Source organism: Branchiostoma belcheri, unplaced genomic scaffold (genome assembly GCF_001625305.1).
Source record: "Branchiostoma belcheri isolate BF01 breed outbred unplaced genomic scaffold, Haploidv18h27 scaffold1, whole genome shotgun sequence".
NCBI classification, from domain to species: domain Eukaryota; kingdom Metazoa; phylum Chordata; class Leptocardii; order Amphioxiformes; family Branchiostomatidae; genus Branchiostoma; species Branchiostoma belcheri.
The window spans coordinates 3,546,428-3,561,693 of record NW_017802379.1 but is presented as its reverse complement, the minus strand read 5'-3'; the positions used below and the strand labels follow the sequence as shown (position 1 = coordinate 3,561,693).

At 39.8% G+C, this 15,266-nt stretch overlaps 1 protein-coding gene across 2 annotated transcripts; it reads left to right on the top strand.

Annotated features, from left to right (window-relative positions):
- The first annotated feature begins 2,549 nt into the window (after positions 1 to 2,549).
- Positions 2,550 to 9,357, top strand: LOC109467674 (collagen triple helix repeat-containing protein 1-like). Of its 2 annotated transcripts, XM_019765722.1 has the most exons (5): positions 2,550 to 2,687; positions 6,430 to 6,477; positions 7,103 to 7,375; positions 7,578 to 7,788; positions 8,107 to 9,357. In XM_019765722.1, exons 1-5 carry the CDS (start codon positions 2,601 to 2,603, stop codon positions 8,277 to 8,279), a joined length of 792 nt encoding a protein of 263 aa, XP_019621281.1. In that variant the 5' UTR covers positions 2,550 to 2,600; the 3' UTR covers positions 8,280 to 9,357. The 2 variants fall into 2 exon arrangements, with proteins under 2 accessions (XP_019621281.1, XP_019621287.1); XM_019765728.1 differs by lacking the exon at positions 6,430 to 6,477.
- Positions 9,358 to 15,266: the final 5,909 nt, after the last annotated feature.

The following is a 15,266-nucleotide window of genomic DNA, read 5'->3' as shown; positions in this document are numbered from 1 at the left end:
GATCAAGCAACAAGGTATTGGAATAAAGCAGACTACTAAGCCTATCAAACATTTGATATCGATCTGAACATCAATCTTTAAAGGACCAAATAGAGGCAAATGTATGAAAGAGATCCTGCCAAAAAGCTTAGCGTCCTAAACACGATGAGTCATACCTACGCTAAGGCCGTGTTGATTTAATTATATGGATGACATCCCCGCGCGCAAGAATTTTCGTCCGTTTCCAAAAAGAAACATACTGTAAATCGTACAAGCAAGTAAATGAGCAAATATTTGCCGTAAATGAAAGACGGTACTAATGTCATAGAATGCCAATTCCAAAGGAAAAGAAGAAAATGTGAAGAAATGAAAATGAAGAGTATTTTTTCGCCATACCATACTCTTGTGTGTTTAGTCATTTGTTCTACCTTCATGACCACAAAGACAACTTTTTTTTGCGAAACGTTTTTTTATTCGCACGCGCGCATCAGTTTTGGGGTTCTCAGAGAATGTCATCCATATAATCAAATCAACATGGCCTAAAGCACAACTAAAACCATAATCATAGCGCCTATATTCATAGCCACACACGACTATATACTAGTAGTATAACAATCGATGTGATAAAAAAAACTATATGTATAAATGATCAGCTACCATCTGGCACCCTGCTGTCGCCCAGGCTTACTTGACCGTGAAGCAAATTCAATTTTCTCCTGTCCGGCGAGTGCTGTTAACAAGGGTAACAGGTCTGGGGCACTTTGTCTGACAATGGAAGGTTATTATTGAGGTCGGGACAAAAGACGCCCAGTATTGAGACGACGTTGATGATTTGATTGCAAAAAGTACTTGACACGGGCACTGGGTCAGTCAGAGTATGGCGTCAATGTCTATTCTGTGCCAAAAGCCCTCATGATCAAAATGAAATATGATTACACAGCTGTTAAAATTTTGAGACAATCTTATCAAGTTCAGAATCAAGTTCTGTCAAGTTCAATTGCTTTTGAATAGCAATTGAAAATAGTCTACGACTTGATTATGGTTTTGAAGATGCTTTTTTGCTTTATTTTTGCTACCAAAGACAGAACACATCAAGCAAGACGATATAAGTCTTCTTATAAGGAATCATTAGTTATATGTTAGTTTAGAACTAAATACGTTGTCCATCAATTCAATGGTAACTTGCCTGTCTTTTGATAGACCTCCAAACCACATCTATATCCATAATGGTAGTATAGATTTAACGCGTTCATATAACTTTATATATTGTAAACGTCAGTCTTCCATTGTTTATTGAAGTTCAGCGTTTTGGTTTTCGTGGCTTCCCGTCCTAAGAAATAAAGATCCGTTCAATGTTTAAAATAATCCCCAGGGGAAAACCGTTGCTGTACAACGTCAATACCACATTCGATTGGCTGATAGATTACCCATAATTCTCCCTGTGGGTACGGTGGCTGATTGAATGGTAAGCCCCACTAATCAGTATGCATTATTTGACGTAATCACATGACGTATTAAGGAGAAAACTATAGAGCGAGACGTGGAATACAATCTAAATCAAATTTCATGTCGGTTTTAACTAACCAAAAAGGGAAACACCCATAAAAAGTGGCTTGTGAATATAATTTCAACCGTAGTGAAATTAAAATGTATACTATATTATCGTAGTTCAAGATATTGTAAAATATTGAACATAACTTGGTACTTGTTCGTTGACGCTAAACATAATTAACTACTAGATCCCAGCACGTTTTGACATTGTCCAAATGTGCCTAAATCGTTATGGATATGATTAGGAGCATCAATGTGACCCTCAATGGAATATATGTAGGTATTAGCTAGCTTTATCAAATCATGACTCCATTTTTTACGAAAACCACAGCGGACGATATGAGTGAATAAAGAAGACCTCCATTGTAGTTATCTGTCCCATCGGACTATGTACATGTCACAACAGATTGAGCAGAACGAAACATGTACATTCAGGCTATTATGGGAATAAAACATGCTGCTCGCCTCCTTGCATTGCTGGTGAAAAATAGACAGATAGATTTTATGGTAGATTTATTTGAATGAATAAAAAGCATGAATCTTGTCAGTGTTGCTTATCATTATGAATTTGGAGGATATGAAGGTTTGTATTTGCCTATAAAGTGATAGTCCTTCTCTCTGTGTGTTCTACCCTGTACATTCTAAGCACATGATCTGTTAGAATAGACCTGTGGATTTTTGTGTGAATTGTCAGTATTGCTCATATTTATGAGCGGGAGAATATAGCAGTTTGTATTTGTCTATAAAGTGCTAGCGCTTCTCTCTCTGTGTGTTCTACCATGTAAATCTATTATGAGATGGCGTTCATCTGTTATACCAGACCTGTGGATTTTTGTGTGAATTGTTCCCGCCACCTGTCTCTGAGGAGAACCGCTTCCTGCACCTTGCGATCGGCTGATTGGTCGAGAGATCGATTGCCGTTAACGGACGTAACGGACGACTCTCTGCCCACGCGCGCGGGGACCCGACACCCAATCGTAGGGCGTAATTGGTGCGAGCATTTAATCAGAGGACTGGGTTTCATAAGGTCGCCTGTAACCGTCAGATGTTCCACTAGGAGGGCTGGCAATATGGCGACAATCGGAAGAACTCATTTTCTCCTCGGGTTCCTGTGGCTTTGGGCCGCCGCGGTGTGGGCACAGGACACGGGAGGACAGGTAAGACTGCATGCCGTAGAGGTAGTCACGATATCCATTCATGTTTAAACGCTGCATTGTAATGTATACGCGTAGGATTGACATCTCAAAAGGCTAGGTTAGCGTTTCATTACTCTATACATGGTGGCTTTGATGAACTTTGACGCTCACCATCTGTGCTCTGTCATCATCAATCCTCGTGTCTGCATCAGTTAAAAGATTGAAAAAAGTTGTTTTCACCATTGAAACAGATGTCACTACTCACGTTTTGTGGAAATGCTGCGAAAGTACTTGGATTTAACTTGACCATATTAAATTGTCCTGGCATGTAGCGAATGTAGGTCGCTGTCTTCAGAGTCGTCTTTATAAAACCCAGTGTAGGGGACAGAACACAGAAATGACTTCAAAGGCACTTTCAAGCTTCCTGAAAGAAGCATACATGTTACCATAGCGGACACAGCCATGTCGTTATATAGGCGCCTGAGGCAAAGTGATTTGGAGCCGTTAAAATGCATCCTCACGACCTGAAATATACTTCCTTCTCCAAACTACGGGTTGCGTTTAACACGGGCATAAATTCCAACTTGGTCATAAATGTAGTCACCCGTTTTCGACCTCTGGGTGCTAGCTGGCAAATTCTTGGGAAGGGACGCCTTTTCCTCTCATAGCTCTACAGACGATTGCATCGCGTATTCTTTTATTAATTTAGATGACCTCATAAATCTAAATAAAACTGACCATAGTTACTATACGACATCGTTATGATTGGAGGCTCGTTGTTATGACTTTGATATTGTCTCTGCAAATGGACTATATCATAAAGAGACCTGGTACATGTCTTCCTCTCAGTATCTTAGCAGTTTAAAGTTATGTCCAATAGAATTGCCCTTAAGTTTTTCATTTACTCTCAATTCAACTTGTCGTGCTGGTTTTGAAGCCAACATTTTATTAGACAGGATTATCAGTTTTCCAGTTCCATTGATATATTGTAGTGTTGGTCTTTGTTCGTGTCTTTGTGTCGTTCGGTGTACGTATGAACATTAAAGAACATGATCAAACGTATTGCCAGGGGTTGATGACAGAGGACTTTTAGTACTAGACTTAAACAAAGTCGGTCACCAGAGCTTTTAAACCAACACAAAATGTCAAAAAGCATCAGCACTATCATTGTCATTGTGTGATAACCAAAGACACTTTCCGTATAGTAAAACTTGAGCCAAAAGAGCGGACTTTTAATATTAGACTCAAACAAAGTTGGTCACCAGAGCTTTTAAACCAACACAAAATGTCAGAAAGCATCAGCACTATCATTATCATCATGTACTAACCAAAGACAATTTCCGTAGAATAAAACTTGAGCCAAAAGATTGCAGTTGAATCCGGACGCACACTCACACAGCGATTGGATTACACCGGCGAAATCTTTTCATTTGCATTCAATCTTCTAAAGTAATCCCTCAATTGAGGGCTTCCATCATAATGAGGATATGGGATAGACTGTTTTGTCAATCACATTATGGACCCACGCTTCCTCCAATTTCGCGACACTTCGCTGTACATGACTACACATATAGTTGAAGGTCAAAGAGTTGTGAGGAGATATTTGACAATGTGCAACATTCAATTTCTGTATCATTTCAATATTTTAGTAAAATAGTGAGACATTTGACAATGTGTAAAATTCGATTTCTATATCATTTCAGTTTTTTGTAGCAAAATAAATAAACTCCTCGCTATCTATGTTACCGTTGTACATGTAATGATAAGCCATTTGAAGACAATGTTAGCAAATATCGTCCCTCACAACACTGACTGGATTTTTACAAAACATTTTTCTTTAGCTAACCAATGTTGAAGTCTTCCATGCACGAAGTAACAATAATCCTTACATAGTAATTAAATTTATTGCACATATATCTATTAGTATGCTGTGCCTCGCGGCATCTTCAAGGCAGGAAAGAGGAAGAAAAATGGGTCTTAACAAAAATATGACAGGCGCAGCCTCCGGGCAAAGTCGTAATACGAGAGTCCTTGGGAAATTTTAAATGTGTGCGGATGTGGTCATGAATTAATCAAGGCTTATGGAGACATGAATTTCTTTAAAATAAGACAGATGAACTTAGTCTGAGTCGTAGGATGTTACACTCACTCTCAGTTAAGTTCATCAGAATCTAGACCTGTCATTGGTCGCATGTTTTAAATCACTTTACGTCGGAAGTACACTTTACAAATAACATTAAGATCGTCTGTGAGACACAGAAAGTGCGTCATCAGTACGTCTCGTGGGTCGCTTTTATTGTTATGAATTGTCTTTATTGACATAAATAGGGTTCAACGTCAGCGGTTATGCAATAGAAACATAATACGGTTAAGCAAATTTTGTATGAATTCTACGTAACCTCATATCAACGATATTACTAAAGTACTAAAGAATGTTTCCACAGTCTGAAAGATGCAGATATGTGAATGGCATTTAGCATTGATGATGATCATTGCTTATATCCAAAAATAATGATTGTCGTGCTTTAGTAAGTTCTTTTTTTTCCTTTTCCTAACTTGACTTTTATTGGCATGACAATTGTAACATCCAAAGAAAGGGATGCACATAATGTGTTTGACACGTTTGATTCCTTGCATAGAGCAGAAATGACTTGTAAGTACATGTATAAGCAACATAACGTAAGGCATTTACTCAATGAGACTTACAGCATTGACAATGTGACATGCTTCGTGTTGTAGAAGTAAGCTCTTAGTCCCATTGCATCATCCGTTATAACAACGGCACCTGTGTACATATGGAGTTCCAGATCAATTGTCGTTTTCATGTATAACTTCGGTTAGCAACGTTTACTCAACAAAGCCAAAGGGATTTACGATGTAAAATTTAAATTCTGGTTTTGTAAAAAATTCAGCTCTCAGTTCCAATGGTGTCATTCGTAAGAGCAACGTTATCCTTGCTAGAGATCAAGTTCTTACTAGAGTTTTACCAGACCACTCCAGATCCAAAGATCATAAACCGGTCGGTACCAGAGCGGGCAGTCAATCTTTACGTTCAATAAGTCATAAAGCGTGCGGATTAATCAGGAAAATGGGGGGTCTGCAGCACACAGTGGTGTCCACGGCAGACCAAATTAGTGGCCGCGCTCCTGTGGACTGCTGCTGAATGACTGATGCAGCTCAGGAGAGGAAATAATCCATGTCCTGCGGGATCGTACATCACGGGAGTAATGTGATTAACGAGCCGGATCGGGGAACCGCCGGGCTCCCCTCCGGAACAACCAACTCAACATGATGTTTGGTTTTATAATCTCCAAGCAGATTCTGTGGGTGGGGCAAGGGGAGTCTATATTGGCCGCCTGTATCTATTGTCCTCCTGTAACCGCTAACCGTCCCATGCGGCCAATATAGACTCCCTTTGCCCCACAGAATATGCTTGGAGATTATTCTTTTTAAAAACCATACGAACAGCAAATGTTGAAATAGAAAACGATGCTTAACTGCTTTGTCTTTTATCATGTGTATGTCGGAGGGAACTTATTCTTGGAAGATACATGGTAACAATTTTTGTTTAAAGAATATAAAAAAATGTCATAATGCAAGATTTGCTCTAAAATGATGACTTCAAACAGAAAACTGCTAAAATAGGGTAAGAACAAAACAGGTCGTTGGTTTATAATAAAGTTTGGAATGGATTTAATGTTCTTCAATATCGTCGTCTTTTCTCCAATGAATCTGTATTATCTTGTGTATTCCCCCCCGCCAGCCGCAGGTATGGCCCTCCTATCGTGTTGATGACCTGGACCCGGAGAAGGTTGGGCCTGAGAGGAGTGTCGTACAGATGACACGTTCTTGTTTCCATCCCCTAACGGCGCGGCCACATGCATCGTGTTTTTCTTTTTTTTAAATCGTATTCATTCATCAGCTACAAGGGCTTACGACAAGAAAGCCGAATGTCATACGACATCTCCACGACTGTCCAAGATATTTTTTTTCAATTTGCTGTTTTAAACTTATCGTACGATGAATGTGACCGGGCACTAACAACCAGAAGACAATGCTCTGTTTTTAACATTAATGTGATATATAACAGCCGTGCACGCGTGTTTTATGCATGATGCATGGCAAATTAATCAAAATATGTAGAATCATGTTCTGACTGATGAACTGCTGAAACTTCCAGCAAATATATAGTAAAAGCACAATTTCCTTATATAGTCTTAGCATGACACTGTTAAATTGTACCCTAACATTTAATGACAAAGAGATCTAGAGATAAGCATTGCAGTCCTGGACTATATATTTCTTGCTAAATGTTAAGTGAAAATGCCTTTGTTCTATTGTCTATTATTAACGATGCTTTAACGCTAAAAGTCTGCGTTGTCAACCATGTCTACTATGGCCTTCTTCAGGTTCGTCTGTCTTCTTTGTTTCCATAGCAACAGTGTCTAGAGACCGGATGTTGCGTGCGTGGGCCCCCGGGCATGCCGGGAACGAATGGCATCCCTGGGGGCAACGGTGTCCCAGGATCCCCCGGGATCAGCGGGAAGGACGGGCTGAAGGGAGACCGGGGCAAGCCGGGAAGACCGGGCAAGCCGGGAATCAAAGGTCTGAAGGGGGAGCCGGGGTCATCCGCCGCGCTGCGAGCACCCAACATCAAGCAGTGCGCCTGGCGCAAACTTAGTGACGACAGGGATAACGGCAAAATCAAGGTACGACCACCGTTGGTAGCCGGCTATCCTACAATCAGATTTTACGCCGTTTAAAATTCTACAAAACGCAGTATCAAAACTCCCACCTGCTCGGAGTCCTGCACAGGAGGCTAGTTGATAGTCTATTCAGTTTCCCACTACAGAAACAACGGTTCTCAGGGCCCCAAATGTGTAAACTCACGACCGCTTTCATTTCTTTCAGGAATGTCCTTTCAACAAACGGGCCAGCAATTCTTCTCTACGTGTCCTGTGGAATGGTGCACTTAGAGTCACGTGTCCTACCGGCTGCTGCAAGCGGTGGTACTTCACCTTCAACGGGATGGAGTGTTCGGGCCCGCTGCCGATCGAGGGACTGGTCTACACAAGGGCGGGCAATGGCATGAACGGACTCAACATCCACCGGGTTTCCACAAGTTAGTTTCTATTTTCATCTTTTAACTTTGTGAATGACAGTCAAGGAATGCATCCCCTGTTCCACATACTGTAATAATGATAAGGTGCAACTTTATGCAAATTGCAGACGGGTGACATAGCAGATAGTTTGTGGCGTCCACCGTCTCTGTTGTAGCGCCCTGATGTAAATTGGTTATTTTCCTCAGTAACTCAAGGTGGTACTTTCACTCGGAAAATCTGAGTTGGCAATTGCAGTTAAAGATCCTTTTTCAATGAATTATACTGACACAGATGAACTTTCAAGCTAAGATATGGTACATGGTTTTTGTACAACACAGTTGAAGGCATCTGCAGCGGAGTCCCACAAGGTCGGGTAAACGTGGAGTTATCTGTGCGCAACTGTGACGGCATCAGCCACAGCGGGAACGCCTACACCGGCTGGAACTCCGTCTCCAGAATCATCGTGGAGGAGATCATGCTTCCTGAAGATTCCAACGTTAGCTCGCGGTAAAGGGCACGTGAACACGGCCTCTGCATCACGTGTACAGAGCCATTGTACCATGTGCACACAGTCTCTGCATCACGTGCACCAGAGCCATTGTACCACGTGCACACACATTCTGTATCACGTGATAGTCACGTGCATCACGTGACACAGTGCAATACCTTCAGCTGCAATACCTTATATAAAAACTATACAAGAGGTTGTGAATGCAATTCATCTATTTGAATCTGCTGCGAGTATGAAATTATCAATTACAATATTCCGAGAGTATCTGAAGTGTAGCTTAGAATCATGATCTTGAAGAAAAAGTACATATGATTTAAGAGAAACTCAGAAAGATGAAAACAGTGTGTACAAAATTTCCTCTAAACCAATACCTGTGTATTCATATACCAATGACATTATACAGTATATAATGTCCTTCCATATACATACAGATCATGACAAATCATCAGCATGGCCAGGTTGATCAATGTAAGCATATTTCACGATATCTTCCCTAAAAAAAACCTATGACTTTTTATGTACGTTGATATTTTTGACATATAGAAAAGGAACCATGAAAGATTGTCACTACCCTTCTGTCAGAATATGGTGTATGGACCTTTAGGTTTGAAACATAGTGTTATTGCAAAAAAGTTGTTTTAGCAAAGAAGTATATATGTAAGTTTGATTGGTGCTATGTATGTAGAACGTAGGACGTGATAACAGATATATGTATGGCTTACACATGAGGAAGAAAGAGTGGTTCAAGTTATGATAAATTCATCACACGGAGGAGCGTTGATTACGGTTTTGATAATTGTGGAATGATATATTACTCGGGTAGCTTTTCTATGTGTTGTATGAGTATGTAGATGTTGGTATGTACATGGAGTTAGAAGGTATGTAGTATAGCTCAATACCCATTATGATAACGTAAAGTAAAATCTCCTTATGTTGAACAAAGTCATCGTACACCAGCGATAGTATAATATATATAATATACACCATCCTTCCTGCTATGTTCAATTTTCTCAGTATAATTATCAGCACAGTGACCCACAAACATCCGATGTATGGCTTTGCAATTGAAAAAAAAAGATTTGCAACATCTTACTGCTGACTCTTGGCTTCTCATTCATGTCTATCGGATGTACCTTTGAATTTGGAGTCCATTTAGATAATTGCATAGATTTCCCCAAGGCGGTCGAAACATTGATCAGGGTCTGTAATCGATCAGTCAATGTCCGGGCACTGGCCGGGATAGGGCGTTTCCGTCTTTAGATTTGCTGTTAGGCCACACCGATTTGATTTTATGGATGACATCCTCTGAAGACTCCCAAACTAGTGCGCGCGGGCGAATAAAAAAAAATTCCGGCCAAAAATAAAAATGCTACTGAACCACAGGAATACAAAGCTGGTATTGTGAATTCCCGACAGTACATAGTGACGTATACGACAAGCCGGCACAAGCTGGCTTTTTGTGGCATTTATGAATCGGTACTATACTTATGTACTGAGTTCTTGAGTCGTGGCGCTTCGAATTCGAAGGCTTGGGTGCTCGGCTCCGTTTTGTCGCTGACTAGCATGGACTACCCAGGCCTAGAGCCAGGCCAGAGCCTCGGTGGAGGTGATCTTTTTTTTTTTTTGAGGGCGACAGGCGAAAATCAATGCGCGCGCGGATGTCATCCATAAAATTAAGTCGGTGTGGCCTTATTTGAAAAAAAGACCACCAAAATTAACTTACATTTTCTACCCAAAATAGGTTACAAGGACTACAGTTCCAAATTCTCTTAATCGATTCAGCATCTATAAACTTGTATTTATTTCCTTTTTTTTAAAAATGTTATTGAAGCATAAGGATAAACTTATGGCTATTGATAAGCTTGATAAAAACATAGAAAGAACGAGTTGGACTTTAAAGGAAACTGACCTGTCCCATTACGTGTAGCTGAAATCAGAAATTGTAGACCAGCTGCATGTATAGAAAGCGCTACTGTGAAAAAGCACCTCCTAGCTATTTCGGTTGGTATGGATTTTAGGTCTAAACCGATCTCAGCGGTTCATCAGAAATAAACAGGTCAATCAATAATAGAATGGCTAAACGTCGGGGACATTTACTACATTCCTACCAGATTGAACAGGTTGAACGGTCAGTTTATTTGAAAATTAGATTTAAAACTAGAAAGGTAACATTTGCAAAGCAAATGCATAATGTTTACCTTCGCACATGGTCTTCAATTTTCTGTTTATTCTTACTCAAACACATTCATATATATGGTGACAGGGGTCTAAATCCCTCCTACTATTAAATTGCAACATGATGTAACACAACACCAGTTACCATGGTGAGAGACAGTCTGGTTGACAAGGTCAGAGGTCAGTGTTTGGAACGGAAGAAGAAGAGGAAACCGAGCAAAAGCAATATGTTTTCCTTTGGTAAACATAAAGACGTTTAACTGAAGTCAAAGATTAGTGCATATTAGTGGATGACGTTAGTCATTGACTTCAATAAATTGCTTATCTTTTCCCCATACATTCTCATGGCGCCAAACCTATATAGAGATATTATTAAGGTCGCAACTCACAGACATCATCGCATATTCTCTGCAAATTACTCTTAGACTTTCTCGGTTTGCCATTTATCCACTGATCATGATCTCCCTGAGCCTGGAAACCTATAGGACAATTCGTGCTCAGTGTCATGTAGGGCATAAAATGGCTCCAACAGGTAGTTGTGGAGTAATGACGTGTAGTTTATAGTTACGCCACATGGTGGCGCAAGTGCACAGTAAATCACTCACCGAAACGAACGAACCTGCAAACTACAATGTCAAAATGACGGAGCTTATATGATATTTGTTGTGACCAAATAAATGTCAATAGAGCGAGACGTATCAAGTCAGGCAATGGTAATCTTTTCAAGAATGTACAGAATTGAAACCACGACATAAAAATACGTTTCCTACCATTTTCTTGACAACTTTTAAGAATTTTCTGTTTTTTTTTCTGGATTACCTTTGACCCAGTGTTGACATGACATGTGACACGCCACATGACAAGCCTCACTGGGTCAGTCTACTGAGGAAGACCAGAGTGACTGGTTAAAAGCTCTAGGTGAGAGAACTTCTTTGCCTTGGGTCTAAAGTTTTAACTTTAAACATACAACTTTCAAGTATCTTCAAGTTCACAGCTGAAGTCTCAGAAGCCAAAGACACGAATATTCCATTAATTTTAGAATTGACCAGAGTTGCCCCGTTTACGTAAGTGCACAAACATGTTAATATCAGACTTCTTTTCTCCCACTTGGTTCAAATACGCTGACCTACAATCTTCTCAGAGGGTCATGAGAGCACGGAATGACTTCTAGGTTAGTGGTTAATATCCGTGAGGTCTCATAGAAATGTTGTTTCTGAAGGCTTTTATAAAAGAAGTCTGGTTGGAATATAGCTGCTATCAGCTTCAAATGATATGTTTTAAAAATGGGACCCTAGTTTCTAACAATTGGTTGGTTTTGATAGCTAGCGCTTTCGTCTGGAAGTTGTGTAACGCAATTGGCATCAATAACTGTTTAATTAAATTTTTTATTATCATAATCAGAAACACGGTGCTCAAAACACACATCTATAACAATTAAAACTACTAGATAACTATATTTCTTATCGGATAACAAGTAATAAGCATTTGTGTTGTTAAGTAAAGGTGCATTGGATGTCGGACCACTAACGTTTATGAGCAATTTTCAAAGTAATGATACTGACATGCTGTACATGTACTCACTACTCGAGTTGTTTGTAGAAACATGGCGGAATGCCATCTGAAATATTAGCATATGTTGGCACCTATTTCCATGAAGTTGTAAAGAAGCATTCTATGATTAATATCACCCACAGACGACATTGTGACCCACCTAACAAATTAGTAGTTAATATCCGTGAGCTCTCATGGAAATGTTTTGTATGAAGTCTTTTATAAAAGAATACTTCTAGGTTAGTGGTTAATATCCGTGAGGTCTCATGGAAATGTTCTGTATGAAGTCTTTTATAAAAGAAGACTGGTTGAAGTATAGGTGGCATCAACTGCAAATGATACGTTTTAAAAATGGGACCCGAGTTTCTAACAACTGGTTGGCTTTGATAGCTAGCGCTTTCGTCTGGAAGTTGTGTAACGCAATATTCGCAGCAATGACTGTTATTATTATAATCAGAAACACGGTGCTCAAAACACATATCTATAACAATTAAAACTACGAGATACCTATATTTTGTTATCAGAGAATATATTATGGTTGTTAAGTAATTATAAAGGTGCATTGGATGTCAAACCACAAACGTTTAGGAGCAGTTTTCAAAGTAATGATACTGACATGCTGTACATGTACTCACTACTCTAGTTCTTTGGAGAAACATGGCGGAATGCCATCTGAAACATTAGCATATGTTGGCGCCTATCTCCCATGAAGTTGTAAAGAACCATTCTATGATTAGCATCACCCACAGACGGCATTGTGACCTACCCTACAAATTAGTGGTTCATATCCGTGAGGTCTCATGGAAATGTTGTGTACGTGTATGAAGTCTTTTATAAAATAAGACTGGTTGAAGTATAGGTGGCATCAACTGCAAATGATAAGTTTTAAAAATGGGACCCGAGTTTCTAACAACTAGTTGGCTTTGATAGCTAGCGCTTTCGTCTGGAAGTTATGTGCAGCAATATTCGCAGCAATGACTGTTATTATTATAATCAGAAACACGGTGCTCAAAACACATATCTATAACAATTAAACTACGAGATGCCTATATTTTGTTATCAGAGAATAGATTATGGTTGTTAAGTAAAGGTGCATTGGATGTCAAACCACAAACTGTTAGGAGCAGTTTTCAACGTAATGATACTGCCATGCTGTACATGTACTCACTACTCGAGTTGTTTGTAGAAACATGGCGGAATGCCATCTGGAACGTTAGCATATGTTGGTGCCTATCTTCCATGAAGTTGTAAAGAACCATTCTATGATTAGCATCACCCACAGACGGCATTGTGACCCACCCCACAAATTAGTGGTTAATATCCGTGAGGTTTCGTGGAAATGTTCTTTTTGAAGTCTTTTATAAAAGAAGTCTGGTTGGAATACAGCTGCTATCAACTGCAAATAATATGTTTTAAAAATAGGACCCCAGTTTCTAACAACTAGTTGGCTAGTCTGGAAGTTATGTGCAGCAATAGTCGGATGAATGACTGTTATTATAATCGGAAACACCGTTCTCAAAACACACATTTATGACAATTAAAACTACTAGATGATTATTTTTGTCATCAGAGAACAAGTAATACGTGCATTGGATGTCGGACCACTAACGTTTAGGAGCAGTTTTCAATTGAAAGTAATGATACTGCCATGCTGTACATGTACTCGAGTTCTTTGTAGAAACATGGCGGAATATCATCTGAAACATCATAACAGATATTGGTATCTATCTCCCATGAAGTTGTAAAGAATCATTCAGTGATTAACATCACCCACAGACGACATTGTGACCTACCCACAAATTAGTGGTTCATATCCGTGAGGTCTCATGGAAATGTTGTTTCTGAAGGCTTTTATAAAAGAAGTCTGGTTGGAATACAGCTGCTATCAACTGCAAATAATATGTTTTAAAAATGGGATCCGAGTTTCTAACAACTGGTTGGCTTTGATAGCTAGCGCTTTCGTCTGGAAGTTGTGTGCAGCAATATTCGCATCAACGACTGTTATTATCATAATCAGAATCACGGCTCTCAAAACATACATTTATGACAATTTAAACTACTAGATGATTATTTTTTGTTATCAGAGAACAAGTAATACGCATATGTGTTGTTACGTAAAGGTGCATTGGATGTCGGACCACTAACGTTTAGAAGCAGTTTTCAACGTAATGATATTGCCGTGCTGTACATGTACTCACTACTCGAATTCTTTTTCGAAGAAACATGGCGGAATGTCATCTGAAACGTTAACATATGTTGGCGCCTATCTTCCATGAAGTTGTAAAGAATCATTCTGTGATTAACATCACCCACAGACGACATTGTGACCCACCCCACAAATTGCTGGAATACGTTTCTTTAAGACACAGTAGAACCGGATCTAAGACCTTTATCAGACTGGATTGGAATATTTTTCTCACGGCCATTAACATTGACGTACTCCCAAGGTCAGTACCGTAGGGGTCATATTCTACCCACCGGGAGAGAATTTTTCATCCCGTAACGATCCCTGAGATTTACCGGCTGTGACAGAGAACGGAAATGTGGAAGGAAACGCCACTCGTCTGAGCTGATGACTATGGCCATATGTCAGAATAAGACTTAAGACTTGAAAACATACGCGTAGATTGTTGCAGCTAGTGGTATGCAACGAATACATCTTTCTCTGCAGATGTACGCCTTACATTACATTTAGGCATACATCTTTTTGTCGCTGACGGGTTCGAAAATTGACCAGAAGACGGCTGGCGCCGTCTCTTCAACACTCTGTCAAGAGCTTTATTGAAGGAGGTTATTAGGAAGGCCGTTAGAGGTGTGATTCTATCGCGCTGGGTCTCAACGTGTCGAGTACAAAGCTTCTTTTAATCCATTCTACTCTTCCCGGAACCGTCTGGGAGGTCTCGCGGTGCCACAGCTTGTTGAAGAGGCACCGCTGTGGCTCGGGTTTAGGCAACGGCAGGTAAATTTTATGGATGACATCCTCCGCGGGAAGTAAATCTGATGCAATAGGGCGAAAAAAAACAGTTAGGCAAGAAAAGAAGATTTCTATATTTTGAAAATTTTGAGATCATAAACCTTGTTAAACAAGATTTGAGTGTGCCGTCACCGCGTCTTGTGATTACATGTTGGAATGTAAAAGAAAACAAGATTTGTTTTATCCGTGGGCAACATCACATGTAAGAATGAAATACAACACTGCAACAAAAATAAAACAATAAGTCAGAGCCTTGTCTTGTCTCCTTTCTTCACTTATCTGTTATC

What these genes read in the sequence shown, in the direction of transcription:
- LOC109467674 (XM_019765722.1), top strand. Translation starts at nt 2,601, where the DNA reads ATGGCGACAATCGGAAGAACTCATTTTCTCCTCGGGTTCCTGTGGCTT. An exon ending in CACAGGACACGGGAGGACAG is followed by an intron (nt 2,688 to 6,429) that starts GTAAGACTGCAT and finishes CCCCCCCGCCAG; the next exon opens with CCGCAGGTATGGCCCTCCTA. An exon ending in CATCCACCGGGTTTCCACAA is followed by an intron (nt 7,789 to 8,106) that starts GTTAGTTTCTAT and finishes TGTACAACACAG; the next exon opens with TTGAAGGCATCTGCAGCGGA.